Source organism: Notothenia rossii (assembly GCF_949606895.1).
Source record: "Notothenia rossii genome assembly, chromosome: 7".
NCBI classification, from domain to species: Eukaryota; Metazoa; Chordata; class Actinopteri; order Perciformes; family Nototheniidae; genus Notothenia; species Notothenia rossii.
Window position 1 is genome coordinate 61,402,177 of NC_136905.1, and position 13,003 is coordinate 61,415,179.

At 41.7% G+C, this 13,003-nt stretch overlaps 1 protein-coding gene across 1 annotated transcript in view; it reads left to right on the top strand.

Moving 5' to 3' along the window:
• The window catches only part of LOC307046078 (CAP-Gly domain-containing linker protein 4), a 38,439-nt gene that overhangs the window by 12,464 nt on the left and 12,972 nt on the right, over nt 1-13,003 (top strand). Inside the window, exons 3-9 of the mRNA XM_079692225.1 lie at nt 89-228; nt 915-1,008; nt 2,037-2,198; nt 4,689-4,807; nt 7,218-7,466; nt 12,206-12,341; nt 12,545-12,676. Of these exons, the coding sequence (XP_079548351.1) occupies nt 89-228; nt 915-1,008; nt 2,037-2,198; nt 4,689-4,807; nt 7,218-7,466; nt 12,206-12,341; nt 12,545-12,676 (1,032 nt within the window). The remainder of the gene's footprint in view (nt 1-88; nt 229-914; nt 1,009-2,036; nt 2,199-4,688; nt 4,808-7,217; nt 7,467-12,205; nt 12,342-12,544; nt 12,677-13,003) is intronic.

The window sequence follows — 13,003 nt, forward strand, 5'->3', positions numbered from 1 at the left end:
ATCAAAAAGCTTTAGGTTCCCAGGTCCAAAGTTCACTTGAGTTGCATTTGAGTTAATCTGTTGTTTTCTGTTATCTCACCACCTGCAGAGTTCTCCTTCTTTGACCCGAGTGAGCCGCAGTGCAGAGAGGTTCTCCTGGATCCCAGCACCACCATACCAGAGCTGTTCGCTGTCCTCAGGCAGTGGGTGCCCCAGGTCCAGAAGAACATTGACCTCATCGGCAATGAGGTGACGCCATCCAGCATTTTTCACTGTCTATGTGCTCTAGGTATACAAACTACTACTCATTGAATCAGTCACATGTCAATAAAAAGCAATGCTAAATACATTACATGTCACTTGTTAGACGCTTTTATCCGAAACGACTTACATACTCAATACTGTGGGCAATCCCCACATGAGCAATTTGGGGTGAAGTGTCTCGCCAAGGGACACAACGACATGCTGACTGCAGTGGGGTTTGAACCTGTGACCCCCTGATCCGCATACCAAGGCTCTATCCACTGCGCCACACTCCTCCCAAATACACACATTTGATAACTGAAAGCAACAGAATATCTCAAAACAAAATTCACTTTTGCCAACCAACCCATGAAGCACCTCCACGCAGAGTTACACAAAATAGCTGCAATGCAGTAAATTGGGCAGCGAAGCAGTTGTCTCAAGGGTAAAACTGAAGATAATTTTCTCCCTGTCTCACTTAATAACTGCTACCCTTGAGAAATACATGCCTCGTTTCAAGCCCAACAATTCTCGCCCACATTTAAGGATGAGTAGAGTTAAAAGAGAAACAGCTTGCTTGTCATTCATCAGATCAGTGCCCTGGAGTTTAATTTCATAGACTATTATGTAATACTTGTGCAAAGTGACACTAGCAGTCCCACTGACACACTGCACTTCTTGTCTTTGCACAGATCCTAAAGAGAGGCTGCGGTGTGAATGATCGAGACGGTCTTACGGATATGAGCCTCCTGCACTACTGCTGCAAGGCCGGGGCCCAGGGCATCGGTTAGTACTGACACTCTCAGCTGGGCTGTTAAAGTGTAAACACAACAGAGTCTTGTATCACTAACTTAATGTTCACAACAAAACCATTTAGTATGCCAGGAACAAATATTTAGTATGTATATATTAGAGGTTGCACTAGAGTTTTTCGCTGCCCGTCATTTTGACGGATAGGATCTAAAAATGTCCGTCAAAATCCATTATTGCCCGTCGGTCTGTACACAACTCTGACGGAGGGGGAGAGCACGCTCGTTAACTGTCAATGGGGGGGACAACATTTCAATGATTTGTACGGCAAAGTTAGGTTTGGAAACAATATCATTTCCTTTTTGGAGGGCATGCATAACACCGGAGCCTCGTTGCCGGGAAGCTTTGGCGCTGTTCTGAGTTTGTTCTAATCCGTCAAAATGACGGACTGCTTTCAGATTTCAGAAAATATTCGGTTAACGTGACCTCTGGTGTCGATACATGGAATGTCAAATACAGTATGCGGAAAGTGCCATGAAATCCTACTACATCCGGTCACATTTTGCAGTATGCAAGCCAAACATTTTTTTCGGGCTATTCTGGCCAATTATGGCATTAACTGCAGTAACGAGTGAACGTACGTCATTTTCTTTACCTAGTATGGATCTCCACTTGTGATCAGATCTCACTTCCCTTCTCTATATGGTAATAAAAATGTACGTTATTTTTGTGTGTATGTTCAAAATACACATTTTACTGAAAATAATGAATTGTTATTGGTGTGATGGGTGCATGCTTTAATTTCAGTTACTCTCACATAAATCATACATTATTACAGACACGTTGTTTACTAATTAAAAAGCACACAGTCTTTGTCTGGCTGGCTCTTTAATTAGTCATTCCACATATCTGTAACAATGTATGATTTATTTGAGAGCAACAACTGAAATGTACGCAAACTTTCAGAACAATCATCAACTGCTCTTGAGTTCCACTCATAGACCGCAAACTGAGTGGATCTCTACCGGGCCGTACAGTACCTGTACTCCTCCTGTGTTCCTCAGGTGATGCAGAGACAGCGGCTGGGTTTGCACGCCAGCTTCTTTCCTTGGGTGCTGACCCTAACCTTCGCTCACGCTGGACTAACATGAGGGCTCTGCACTACGCTGCCTACTTTGACGTCCCCCAGCTGATCTGGGTGGTGCTGCAGGCCTCCCAGCATGGAGGTAAGAGCGGACCTGCAGCCATGGAGTGAGGGTGGAGGTCAACGCAGCAGTCGGTACAGGGAAAACATTTCTATTTACATAACCAACTAAAGTGTCAATTAGGCCTCATCACTTTACTGTGGAAAACATACAGTGTTGCCAGTTTATTAGGTGATCCACTGTACTTACATTTGTTTGTTTTAAAGGTCTTTTTATTAGAAATGTTAGAATTGAAAGGGGGAGACGGAGGGGAGGATGTTGCCTGAATGTTCGGTCGGCTCGGGATCGAACCGGTTACAGCAAATCGGCCGCCAGCTCTAACCACTGAGCTATCACACGGCCCAACTGTACCTACATTTAATACAATCCAAAATAACCTATGCAGCCTAAATGTATTAACCTTTGCACTTTCACTTTTTAGTCAGAAAGGTGTCATGTATTATTCTATGGTGGATCTATTTCTGCTGCTGTTGCATTAAATGGTTAGGTCTTACTAAGTGTGGATAGACTGGGACAGTGGCAGCAGGAGTTTACTATACATTGATTACATTTATTTTAACTTGCACTCATTTCACAGTATGGAGGCCAATTTATAAAACACACTATTCAGCAGATGAACCTTTGTTTACCTTGCTGGAGCTCAGATGGTAAAAAGAATAAAGTGAAAAGCGTTGTGCGCTGCAGTCTGTCTTAAAGAAGGTCCTGACCGAAAGCCTGCTTCAGTAAATGAATATAGCAAAGATAAGAGCGTGTGGATGCTTTTTTTGTCATTGCACATAAGTATGAAAGAAACAACTGCACAGCATACACATCTGTTTCAGTTTGTGGACGCACAGACCTAATGCTTAAAGTGATGTTCTTTTTGAGTAGCCAATTTCCATATATATATATATATATATAAAATGTTCTGGTGGATTGCTCAGGTACTTTTGTTATATATTACCGTAATTTTCGGACTATAAGGCGCACCTGAATATAAGCCGCAGCAGCTAAATTGAATGATGTGTACATATATAAGCCGCACTGGACTATAAACCGCAGGTGTTTTAATGTTTAATTACCATATGTAAGGGTTCGTGCACAGAGGGGATTGTCGGGAAAGAGATGGCTGTTTGAGGAAGCTCCCATTTATTAACATTTCAACAAACAAGTTGCATATTTGCATAACGTATTCAAGTGTTACCATTTAGTGCAATAGTAGCTACAGAACAGCTGTGTAAACTGTACTGTATCACATAGCGTTTCAGACACACAAACTTTTCAACTTTCAAACTTAAACGGTGCGCTCCCAGCGCACGTACCGGCAGTGATCTACAGCAGCGGTTTTCAACCAGTGATACGGGGACAAACTGTCTCGCTCTCGTAATGTCTGTCTGTCTTGCTCTCGTTCTGTCTCTCGTACCACTCTCGGTTCCACTTTTATTTTTGCGCGCCACCTGTCTCACTCTTTTCCGGCCTCCAGCTTTTCCTGCTGGAGTCCGCCGCTTAAAGGTGGGGGGCGCGTACCGGCCATAGAGCCCATAGAGTTAAAGGTGGTGGCCGTTAGCTGTAAAAATCCATAGACTAGCCGCATCGTTATATAAGCCGCAGCGTCGAAAAATTGGGAAAAAGGCGCGGTTTATAGTCCGAAAATTACGGTACATTTTGCGTACTGTGGTGGTCAATCCAGTTTATATATTTATTTGACGTAGTTTACATAAAATAGGAAGATCTAATGCCGTCTCATATCCAGGCTAGGTGAGTCTCAGTGAGCCTGTAAGCATTACTGTGGCTGCGATATGGCACATGATGATAAGCAACTCTGGATACACAGCTGGTCGAGCTGTTCTGTGTTTTTATTTACATGTAGTGTGTGGACAAGGACACTGTCTAAAAACAGTCCTGTATTATACAACATAATATTGTCATGAATAATTAGTATATATTTTATCAAAATGTTGCATCGTGTATCAGAGTTCTGCCTCTTGTGCAGCTTTGAAAGCAGTAGTGCCAAAGTACACCCTTTTGATTTACGAGAGCTGTGTCATAAATATAGTGTGGCTAGTGGTTACTGAATAGGAACTGATTATGTTGTGAATGAGGATTGTAGTTAAATATTATAATACAGAAACATTACACTGAGTGGTCACAGCATGTATACACACCCAGAGAGACCAGAATACAAAAGGCCCGTTCACTCCAGTTATGGAGCACCTTTGGCCCTGAACAGCTGCCAGATGCTGTACTGCGGCAGTGACTCAACAATGGATCTGGGGCCTGTTCCCAGGGTTAGGGTTAGCACGTTTGCTGTTTGAGTTCTCTGGATTCATCTATGCCTATTCTCAGTTATCTGTTCAAACACAAAGTGAGGTGGAGTGGATGTGAGTGTAGCAGACATTTGATATTAAAGAATGGTTCACCTCAGTGTCTAAACCTGAGGCAGCTATTATAGAGAATGATATAAGAAAGAATCATAACGTGTAAACAAATCCCATGGAATAAATGCTCTTGATTGTCTTTCCTTTCTTGCAGAGGTAGATGCCACCTGCAGTGACTTCGACTTTGGCACCGCACTGCACATCGCTGCGTCCAACCTGTGCACGTCGGCTCTCAAATGTCTCCTGGAGCTGGGAGCCAACCCTGCTTTCAGAGTAAGTACACAACACTTGCATGCACATTTGACATTTACACCTGTTTGACAAACTCCCATGGATATCAGAAACGTAGAAACAACAACAGAGCACATGCAGTATGAGACAAATAAAGAGCTTTCTGAACATTAAAGCATGGAAACATGTCACAGTAGAGATACTAAATTCATATATAGACCTCACAATGAGCATAATAGGGCCTCTTAGAGTAAATAAATACATGTGTCACTAATGAAATCACCTGATGTAATGCTGTCTAATACAACAAGACCACAAAAGAAACGACCATGTTATTGAGCTTTCATTCATTCTCAACAAACAGTTTTTGATCTCAGATGTCATTGGTACTTCCTTGGAAATAGAAAGTCCCACAGCTCCCCCAACATCACCTTTTCAAAACCTTTCCTGTTATTGAATCCTTGCTCTTTTCAAAGAATTGCATCAATTTGATGGAAACACCGTTGCAAAATAAGTCCTTAAGCTCTGTCAACAAATATAACAGATTGAAATATTTTAGTTAAACTGTTGGGCCTCACTTTTATTCCATTTCAGATAAGCAGTCATCCTTTTTGCTTGGCTCTTTCTGACTCCGCTGGCAGATAACACCAAAAAGGCAATTGCTTGCAGTACACATTTCCAGAAGTTTCTTGAAAACGTCTCTCTGTGCTCAGTCTTTCTGCCTTGAACCTCTCAATTGAAATCATTTAAAGCCTTGTTGAGGGGCTTGCTAAGAACAGCCCTGATGTACTGTTACCTTTTTAATTGAAGGATGCACTGCAGATTCCCAGCAGAGGGCAATGTGGCATCAAGGCTCTCATAGCTCATCAACTCTATTGAACATGTCTGCCTATCCTATAATTGTCTCGTGTCACTGTGCTGTTATCCTTTCATATTAACCACTTTTTTAATATGAATAAAAGCTGTTTCTTAGCAGAAAAGGTGCCCGTTCACTCTATGCTCTAATCTTCCCACTGGAGGTCACCAAAGCACTACACACCATAATCCAATCATTCCCATGATGATTAAGGAGTCTCTATATATTCTTGTGTGAACGCCAAGCTTGGTAAGCAAAAGTTGATATGAAACAGCTTTTTATACCGAGATGTTCTGGGTTAGAGAAATTGATGTTTGTTCCTTATCTCTGCTGAGCAACTGTTTAAATTCCACTGAGGGGAGATTAATTTTGGGCTTGTTTTTTTTTTAAGGTTTGTCAAGTCTCTGTTTCTAATTAGCCCCAGAGAAATGTTGCATCTCTTTTACAAGTTCTTATATTGTTATTCCTTTTTTTCCTCTAGTAAAACAAGACTGACTGTCAACAAACTCTTTTCAGTTGGGGTGTAGACCAAGCTTGTGGGTGTATCAAAGTCCTAACACGACTAATGTATGAATTAGATTATTACCCAAAAGAGTACACTGCAAAACAAAGCAAAGCCATTTTAGCTTTATGTTGCCTGAAACATGTCAAATGTGTCTTTCTTAAGTTTAGTAGAAAATGTAGCAATGCACCACATAGCATCAGTATAGACAATGTGCAATGTTTTGAGTTGTACTTGAAAGTTCTACCCATCAAATGGCGTCCATTGCATTTAGAAAAAGTTGTTTTTGTCTTGCCGTGGAGAACGAGGCATGATACTAAAGAAAACACTTTAAAATCCCTTTTCCCTTTGAGCAAAGGGCAGGCTTGGAAGAGTAAATATTAATTTGATATTTCTCTTCTCTGACTCAGTAGACATTTGTTACAACAAAGCTTGCAATTGAGCAATGGGAAGTTTTATAAAGATGGAGAAATGAAAAATGCTGCTGGCCTTTCATGCTTCTCTTGCCACACATCTTATTGCTTAATCGCTATAGCAAGTCATCATACTTCCATTTAGCAGCACGCTGCTGTAGGGGATTCCTTACTCGATTGTTCCACTTTCAGTTTTGAAGTGGGCCAATGTTTCAAAAGTGTTTGGTATGTGCTGGGTGTTTGGTGTGTAGAGTGAAGCCATCACTTTCTGTCTGGAAGGTAAAGTTACAGATGTTGTACAAGTGGACAAAACACAAGCAGTTGAGCTCAGTACAGTTCAGCCTTGAAATAGTCCACATAGTTTAATTGACGTCAATTTTCTCCCAGAACAACCTGCTTTTATCACAACACTTTGCCAGAGAAGAGATTAAAGATCCTGTTAAGCCCAATGTCCTTGTTTCAGAAACGAGAACTGAACTTTCAGATAATAGAGGCAAAGAAGAAAGTTGACTTGTTTGTCCTTGCAGCCTGTCATGAGTTTGATAACCTACTTGATATTGATCAGTTATAATACATTTAGTTGGCATGCTGGCAAGTGAAGAAGAAAAGTTGGTTGAAATTCACTTCTAGTTCATCATTTTTCATCGATCTTCTGTGCTTCTCCCTTGTCTCTGCCTACAGAATGAGAAAGGGCAGTGCCCAGCAGACGTTGTGCCTGACCCCCTGGACATGCCCCTGGAGATGGCCGATGCAGCGGCCATGGCCAAAGAGCTCCGGACTCTGCTGAGACGGGCTTTACCCAGACCCAGCTCCCCTCTGCCGCTCACACTGCAGGCCCAGTCCCTCCCTGGTCTCTCCGATAAGGCCAGGATCCAACTCGCCGCCATGGGACTCCGACTAGGAGACCGTGTGGTGATAGCCGGACAGAAGGTGCGTGGTAGGTCACTATCAAAAGGCACAAACAATTACCTATATCTTCATTTATCCTTTGATTGCAAAAATGTGTGCATACAATGGTTGAAATCCTGCCATTATAGAATGCACTGATCTTCTTCCATTAAATCTTGACTTAATTGATTTATCATAAGAACACCTACTGTGCTGACAACGCCACCTACCTAATAGCAAAGCATGAATGGCCAGTAGAGCAATGACATCAAAGGGAAGTTTCACAATCAACTTTGTTCCTATAACCACATCAGTGCCATGTGGCTGTGCTGTAGTTTATCCTAAACAAAGACAAAAGCTTTTGTTCAATTTTCTACAATTATTTCAGCCCTCAACTGATTAAAAATTGTTTCCAGTTGCTAAGCAACACCCTTTTGGCATCCTTCCAGGATTCAGGGTTATGTTTGACAGTTCGTTTTGGCATATCATCAACATTTATCTGAGCATGTCTTAGTTTATCCAACAAAAGTAGTGATTCTGATAAATGTCTGGTAAAAGTGTTGGCAGTTTAGAAATGCTCATACTTTTCCACTTTGCCCCTGGATCATCCTCTATTGTCCAAACTCAAACAATCCGTGAGTGTAAATGTTAGAACATAATGAATCAGCTGAAGTGCTCGCATGCCAGCACTGTAATTATAAGGATTTACTAACACTCTTGACCAGTCACAGTTCATTACTGTGTATACTGTTTGTTATTTAAAAATGTCCTTTTAAAGCATGCCGTTTACTCTTCATTACATAGTGTAGGCGGGTCTATATGTTTGCATGTGCATAGTTTGCTGCAACCTTCATTTATGTAATCCAGTCGTTGGCTCTGAATTCAGGCAAAGACATTCATCCAACAACCCATTTTCTGCCCAATTCCTTCATTTACTGCAAATAAACAAGTTGGTGTGGCTTCTCAGCCTAACCCCCCGACATCAGTGTCTTGCTTTAAGCCACGTGTAATCCTTTTGACAAGAAGCAAGTTTTGAAAGCCATGGAATTTCCAGTTTTCTAACTATGTTCATGAAAAAGTTAAAACTTTGACAGCTTGCTGCACAGTAACTGTCCTCAAGTTTCCTGAAAATGAAAACCCAAAAAATCTGTACGTTTGCAAAATCGGCCTTATGTGTCCAATCCAATGACTGTTGTGTGTCTTCAGTCATCAGGCTGACAGCCAGCCGGTGTTGAGTGTGCTTTGTGACTCAACAAAGCAGGCAAGGACATCCACAGCAGGGACTCAAAAATCACCAGACATCTCGGTTATAGTCGTTGGTGCTTCAACTCTGCCAGTACGTGCTCAGAGGCTCAGTTCAGCAATATCTGTGACATCCTCTCTGCTCACTTCCAGATTTCTTTGCACTTAAGGATAACATTTCCTGTCTCTGCCAATAACCCCAAATACCCAAGATTAATGTGACCAAAAGTCATTAACTTTTATAGGAACTCTTAAAGACTTAGATTGACAGTACTAGTCTTTGTGTCTGTTTTAGTTGGATGCAGTGCTGTAGTCAAGTCACCAATTCACTAGTCCAAGTCACTCTCGAGTCACCACTCTTTGAGTCCAAGTCAGAGTCACCAAGGGAGAGTCGTAGTCGAGTCCAAGTCCGAGTGTCCGAGTCGAGGCCGAGTCATCTTTACCTGTGTTCGAGTCCAAGTCCTAAGAAGAGTCCAAGTCAGAGTCACAAGTCTTCGTGTATTAACCTTCGTGGATATATGTGTTGAAATGTAGCTGCTCCTCTACATTGCTTTTATCCTGTCATGTTATACTAATCTGTCTATTGAACTGCTGTGTAGTGAGTTTGGCTACAATTCTTGTAATAGGTTCTATACAAATATAAAGCTTATTACTAATATTAATATTATTATTGTAAATTACCTTTAATATGTATAACTATATTTAAAATGAGTTACCTTTTAGAGAAGTGATTATATTTGTATGCCAATATTTTCCTATGGTAAAGTTTTCGTTTTGCACTTTTATTTTGATAGTAATAAGATCGGGACTCTTATTTTGAAGGAAGCTTTACCGGTTAAATCGATTTACTGATAAAGATTTAGCCCCAGAAAGCACATGGCTAGTTAGCATGCAAAATGACATCATTCTGCATGTTAACTAGCCATGTGCTTTCGTGTTATCTGCTGAATCTTTATTTATTGATTAGATCACGTTACTCTGATGATAGTGTTCAAGACAGCTGTTATGTCTGAACTCGATCCTTAGAGTAATATGTTACAGAGCCTTATCTTCAATATTGTTTCCACATAACGAGCATTTTGCGCTTCTCTTTACCAATGTGGAAGCAGAATGTGTGAAAGCATACAGCACGATGCGGAGTGTGTCTCTAGACATCTCTAGACTGGAATAACGGGGCCCAGTCCGTGAACTCGCCTCGCAGGTGCACATGCCAGGATAGAGGACATCAGACTCCAGAGAAAACTTGCTCGAGTCCGAGTCCAAGTCAGAGGTCAATGTACAATTCGAGTCCGAGTCATCGTGGGGGCGGGGGAATTCACGAGTCCGAGTCGAGTCGCGAGTCCCGAAAATCGGCACTCGAGTCCGACTCGAGTCAGAGTCCAGGACTCGAGTACTCCATCTCTGGTTTGATGTGATTCTCATCATGGTTCTGCCCATAGAGCCATCACATATTAGACAGAATATACAGAATGAGACAGGTTTACAAATAATGTCCGTGAAAATATTATAATGTTTCTACACTTGGAACAGGCTCTTTCCGCTCTGCCTTTTTCAACATTTCTTCTTCGACACAGAAAGATGTAGGTTGTCCGTCTGTTAAGACTTTGTTCTGTACTTTTTTTGTGTACTAGTTTATACGCTGAACTCCTTTGTGCCTTTGGTGTAAGCATGTAGCAAGAAACGGTAGTATGATGACTACCAGAGTATCGCTCATGATATTGCTGGAATTGTAGTTGAGCTCCTTAGACTTCATGCCCTCCCTTTTCGGACTGGACTACTGACCCCTGTAAAAGTGATTACAAACAATCGATGTTGTAAAGCATGAGCTTTAGTTGGCATCCTCCATGATTTCTATGTCTTAAGTCAAATGTTTATTAATGTGTCCAATTCTACCCCTCTGGAAAAGTCAACTTACGCAGCCACTTCAACATTCCTTTTGCCGTGACATATCTTAAATTGCAGTGCCATCACAGCTCACTGAAAAAGTATTTAAGTACAATTAAAGTGGTTCTGTATAACAAAATGTGGCATCAAATACATGTAATCTTTCTAAACCTTTTGACAGAGATTGTGACAAATTGATGCCTCTGTGCTCTGGCTGAGGATTTTCTTAGATTTGAATGGATTCTCAAAACAGCCTTTACAACCATGAGAGATTATGTAACGTGGTGAAATGGTTGGTGTAAGCCACCTATTTATGCTTTTGAAGATGTGTTCACTTTGAAAGAAATGGTAAACAACTAATTAAGTGTGTCTCTGGCTCAGGGATTGTCTGAATTTGCTCCACCTGTCACGGTAAACACTGGCTTTATGGCTTTTCAGATTTACCATGCAAGTGCTGTATGTGTAGACTGCAGACAAATCAAAGGCTGTAGGTGGAGGATGCACTGGTGAAATACAAATGATAGTGCATGTATATGTGCAGGTGGCCTGTAAATCACCATAGGTTTGGCATTAGACAATCTCATAGCGAGATGTCTTCCCACGATGCCTTTCAGCGCTTGAGAAAGGTCTCCACATACGAATGTATCATTCTGGTATAGGAAGAAAAACTCCATGGCTTGTTTGTATCCCTTAAACCAAACGCAATCATTTTGTGCAGTGCGACGTTCAGGATACAGGGACAGTGCCCTTGCAAAATATATCAGATGCAATCACTTTACTGCAGACATTTAGAAGGAAATGCTTCATGTGGAAAGAGTTTAGGATCGATATAGAGAACAAAGCATTAAAGCTATAACAAGCTCTAGCGTGAGCGACTTGAGTTTTAAAGCAGTGCACACAGATATGCCCAAGTGGGGCTGTATGAGGTTAATTATCCATAGTCAGCGTACTACCAAAAGTAGATTGCGATGGGCACACCCCCAGTTTGGAAACAGATGGGAGCACCAGCTTAGAGGCTCCAAGGCAAAATACTGCTGTCGACGGGGCAGCAGCTAAATATATTTCAGCCACACAAAAGAAAGGCACACGTAAACAAATTTGTGTCGTTTACATTGGGGGGTTTTAGAAGACTACTCCGAATTCACCGATCATACATTTTGTTAAATTGGTCACACAGAACCACTGGTCGCATTCTAACAATTCTTTTAAAATGTGGCTGTATTCCGCAGTGTATCCTTGCTGTATGGTCAGCTAGCATAGATGCAAACTCAGACATGTAAATGTGAATAAAGAATATGCCATTAATAGATCTTTCGTGCCACAGAATCACAGTGTGCCAAGTTGTAGAGATGGGCTAATCAAAACTCTTATCTTCCCTGCTCTTTCTGGCACAGTCTCATGCCTTGATCTCCATTTTCCCTTTTTAATTCTTTGTCTCATCTGCTGCTTGAGTCGACATGGTCGCATGATAATGTTATTGGGTTTCTGATAGGGGTTCTGCCCTTAACATAATACCCACCGTGGAAATGTCATTTAGCACGCCGCTTGGTGTACTAGCAAGTTCTTTTGCTACATTTCTTGTTTTGGTTTTGATTTGTTTTGCACACTGTGCTAATTAGTTTTGACTTTTTGTGGTTATAATTATGTGTGTGCAGGTTGGAAGGCTTCGATTCTGTGGCAGCACCGAGTTCTCTGGAGGCCTCTGGGCCGGAGTGGAGCTGGATAAACCGGAGGGGAAGAACGACGGCTCGGTAGCAGGCGTTCTGTATTTCACCTGTCGTATCAAACATGGTAGGTCATGCCACGGCCCAGCACTTAATAATCAAACACATTTAACTCACTTATTGTCTACTTCATAGTATTTGTTAGTCCAATCAGGTTTTCAAAGGTACCATATATAACCCCATTCAATTAGTTTGTCTCTTTTTGTATTTTCACTCTGTATATTTACCATTTTTAAAAACCTGTGCCAAAATGTTCTCTTTTCTTCACAGGAATCTTTGCTCCCCTCTCCAAGATAAGCAAACCTTTGGAAAGACATAAAGCCAGCACCAAAAGGACGTCTACTCCCTTAAGACCCCCTCGTCGCATCGACGTATCCCGCATCACCTCCAAGATAAACACAGGTAAGAACAGTTTGCAAACAGCTCACAACACTTGACTCTATTAATTAGGTAGGGCGGGATAATGATACATCATACAGAAAGTGCTTTGTGGATCGTTGAGAACTGCTCAGTGAGCGTCCGCCCGAGGCTCACAAGATTTTGGATGAAGTGGTTTGCCTGCGGAGTTCAGGCACAAAGCATTGCAATTTAAAAAGCTTAAAATGATCAAGTCGTATTAAAACTACAAAGGCTGTGAAACTGAGCAGCCTGTAGGCCCCTTTGGGAAGAGGAATGTGTTCACAGGTGAATACATGCCAAAGGGGCCACAGTTCCCAGGTAATCTCCCAC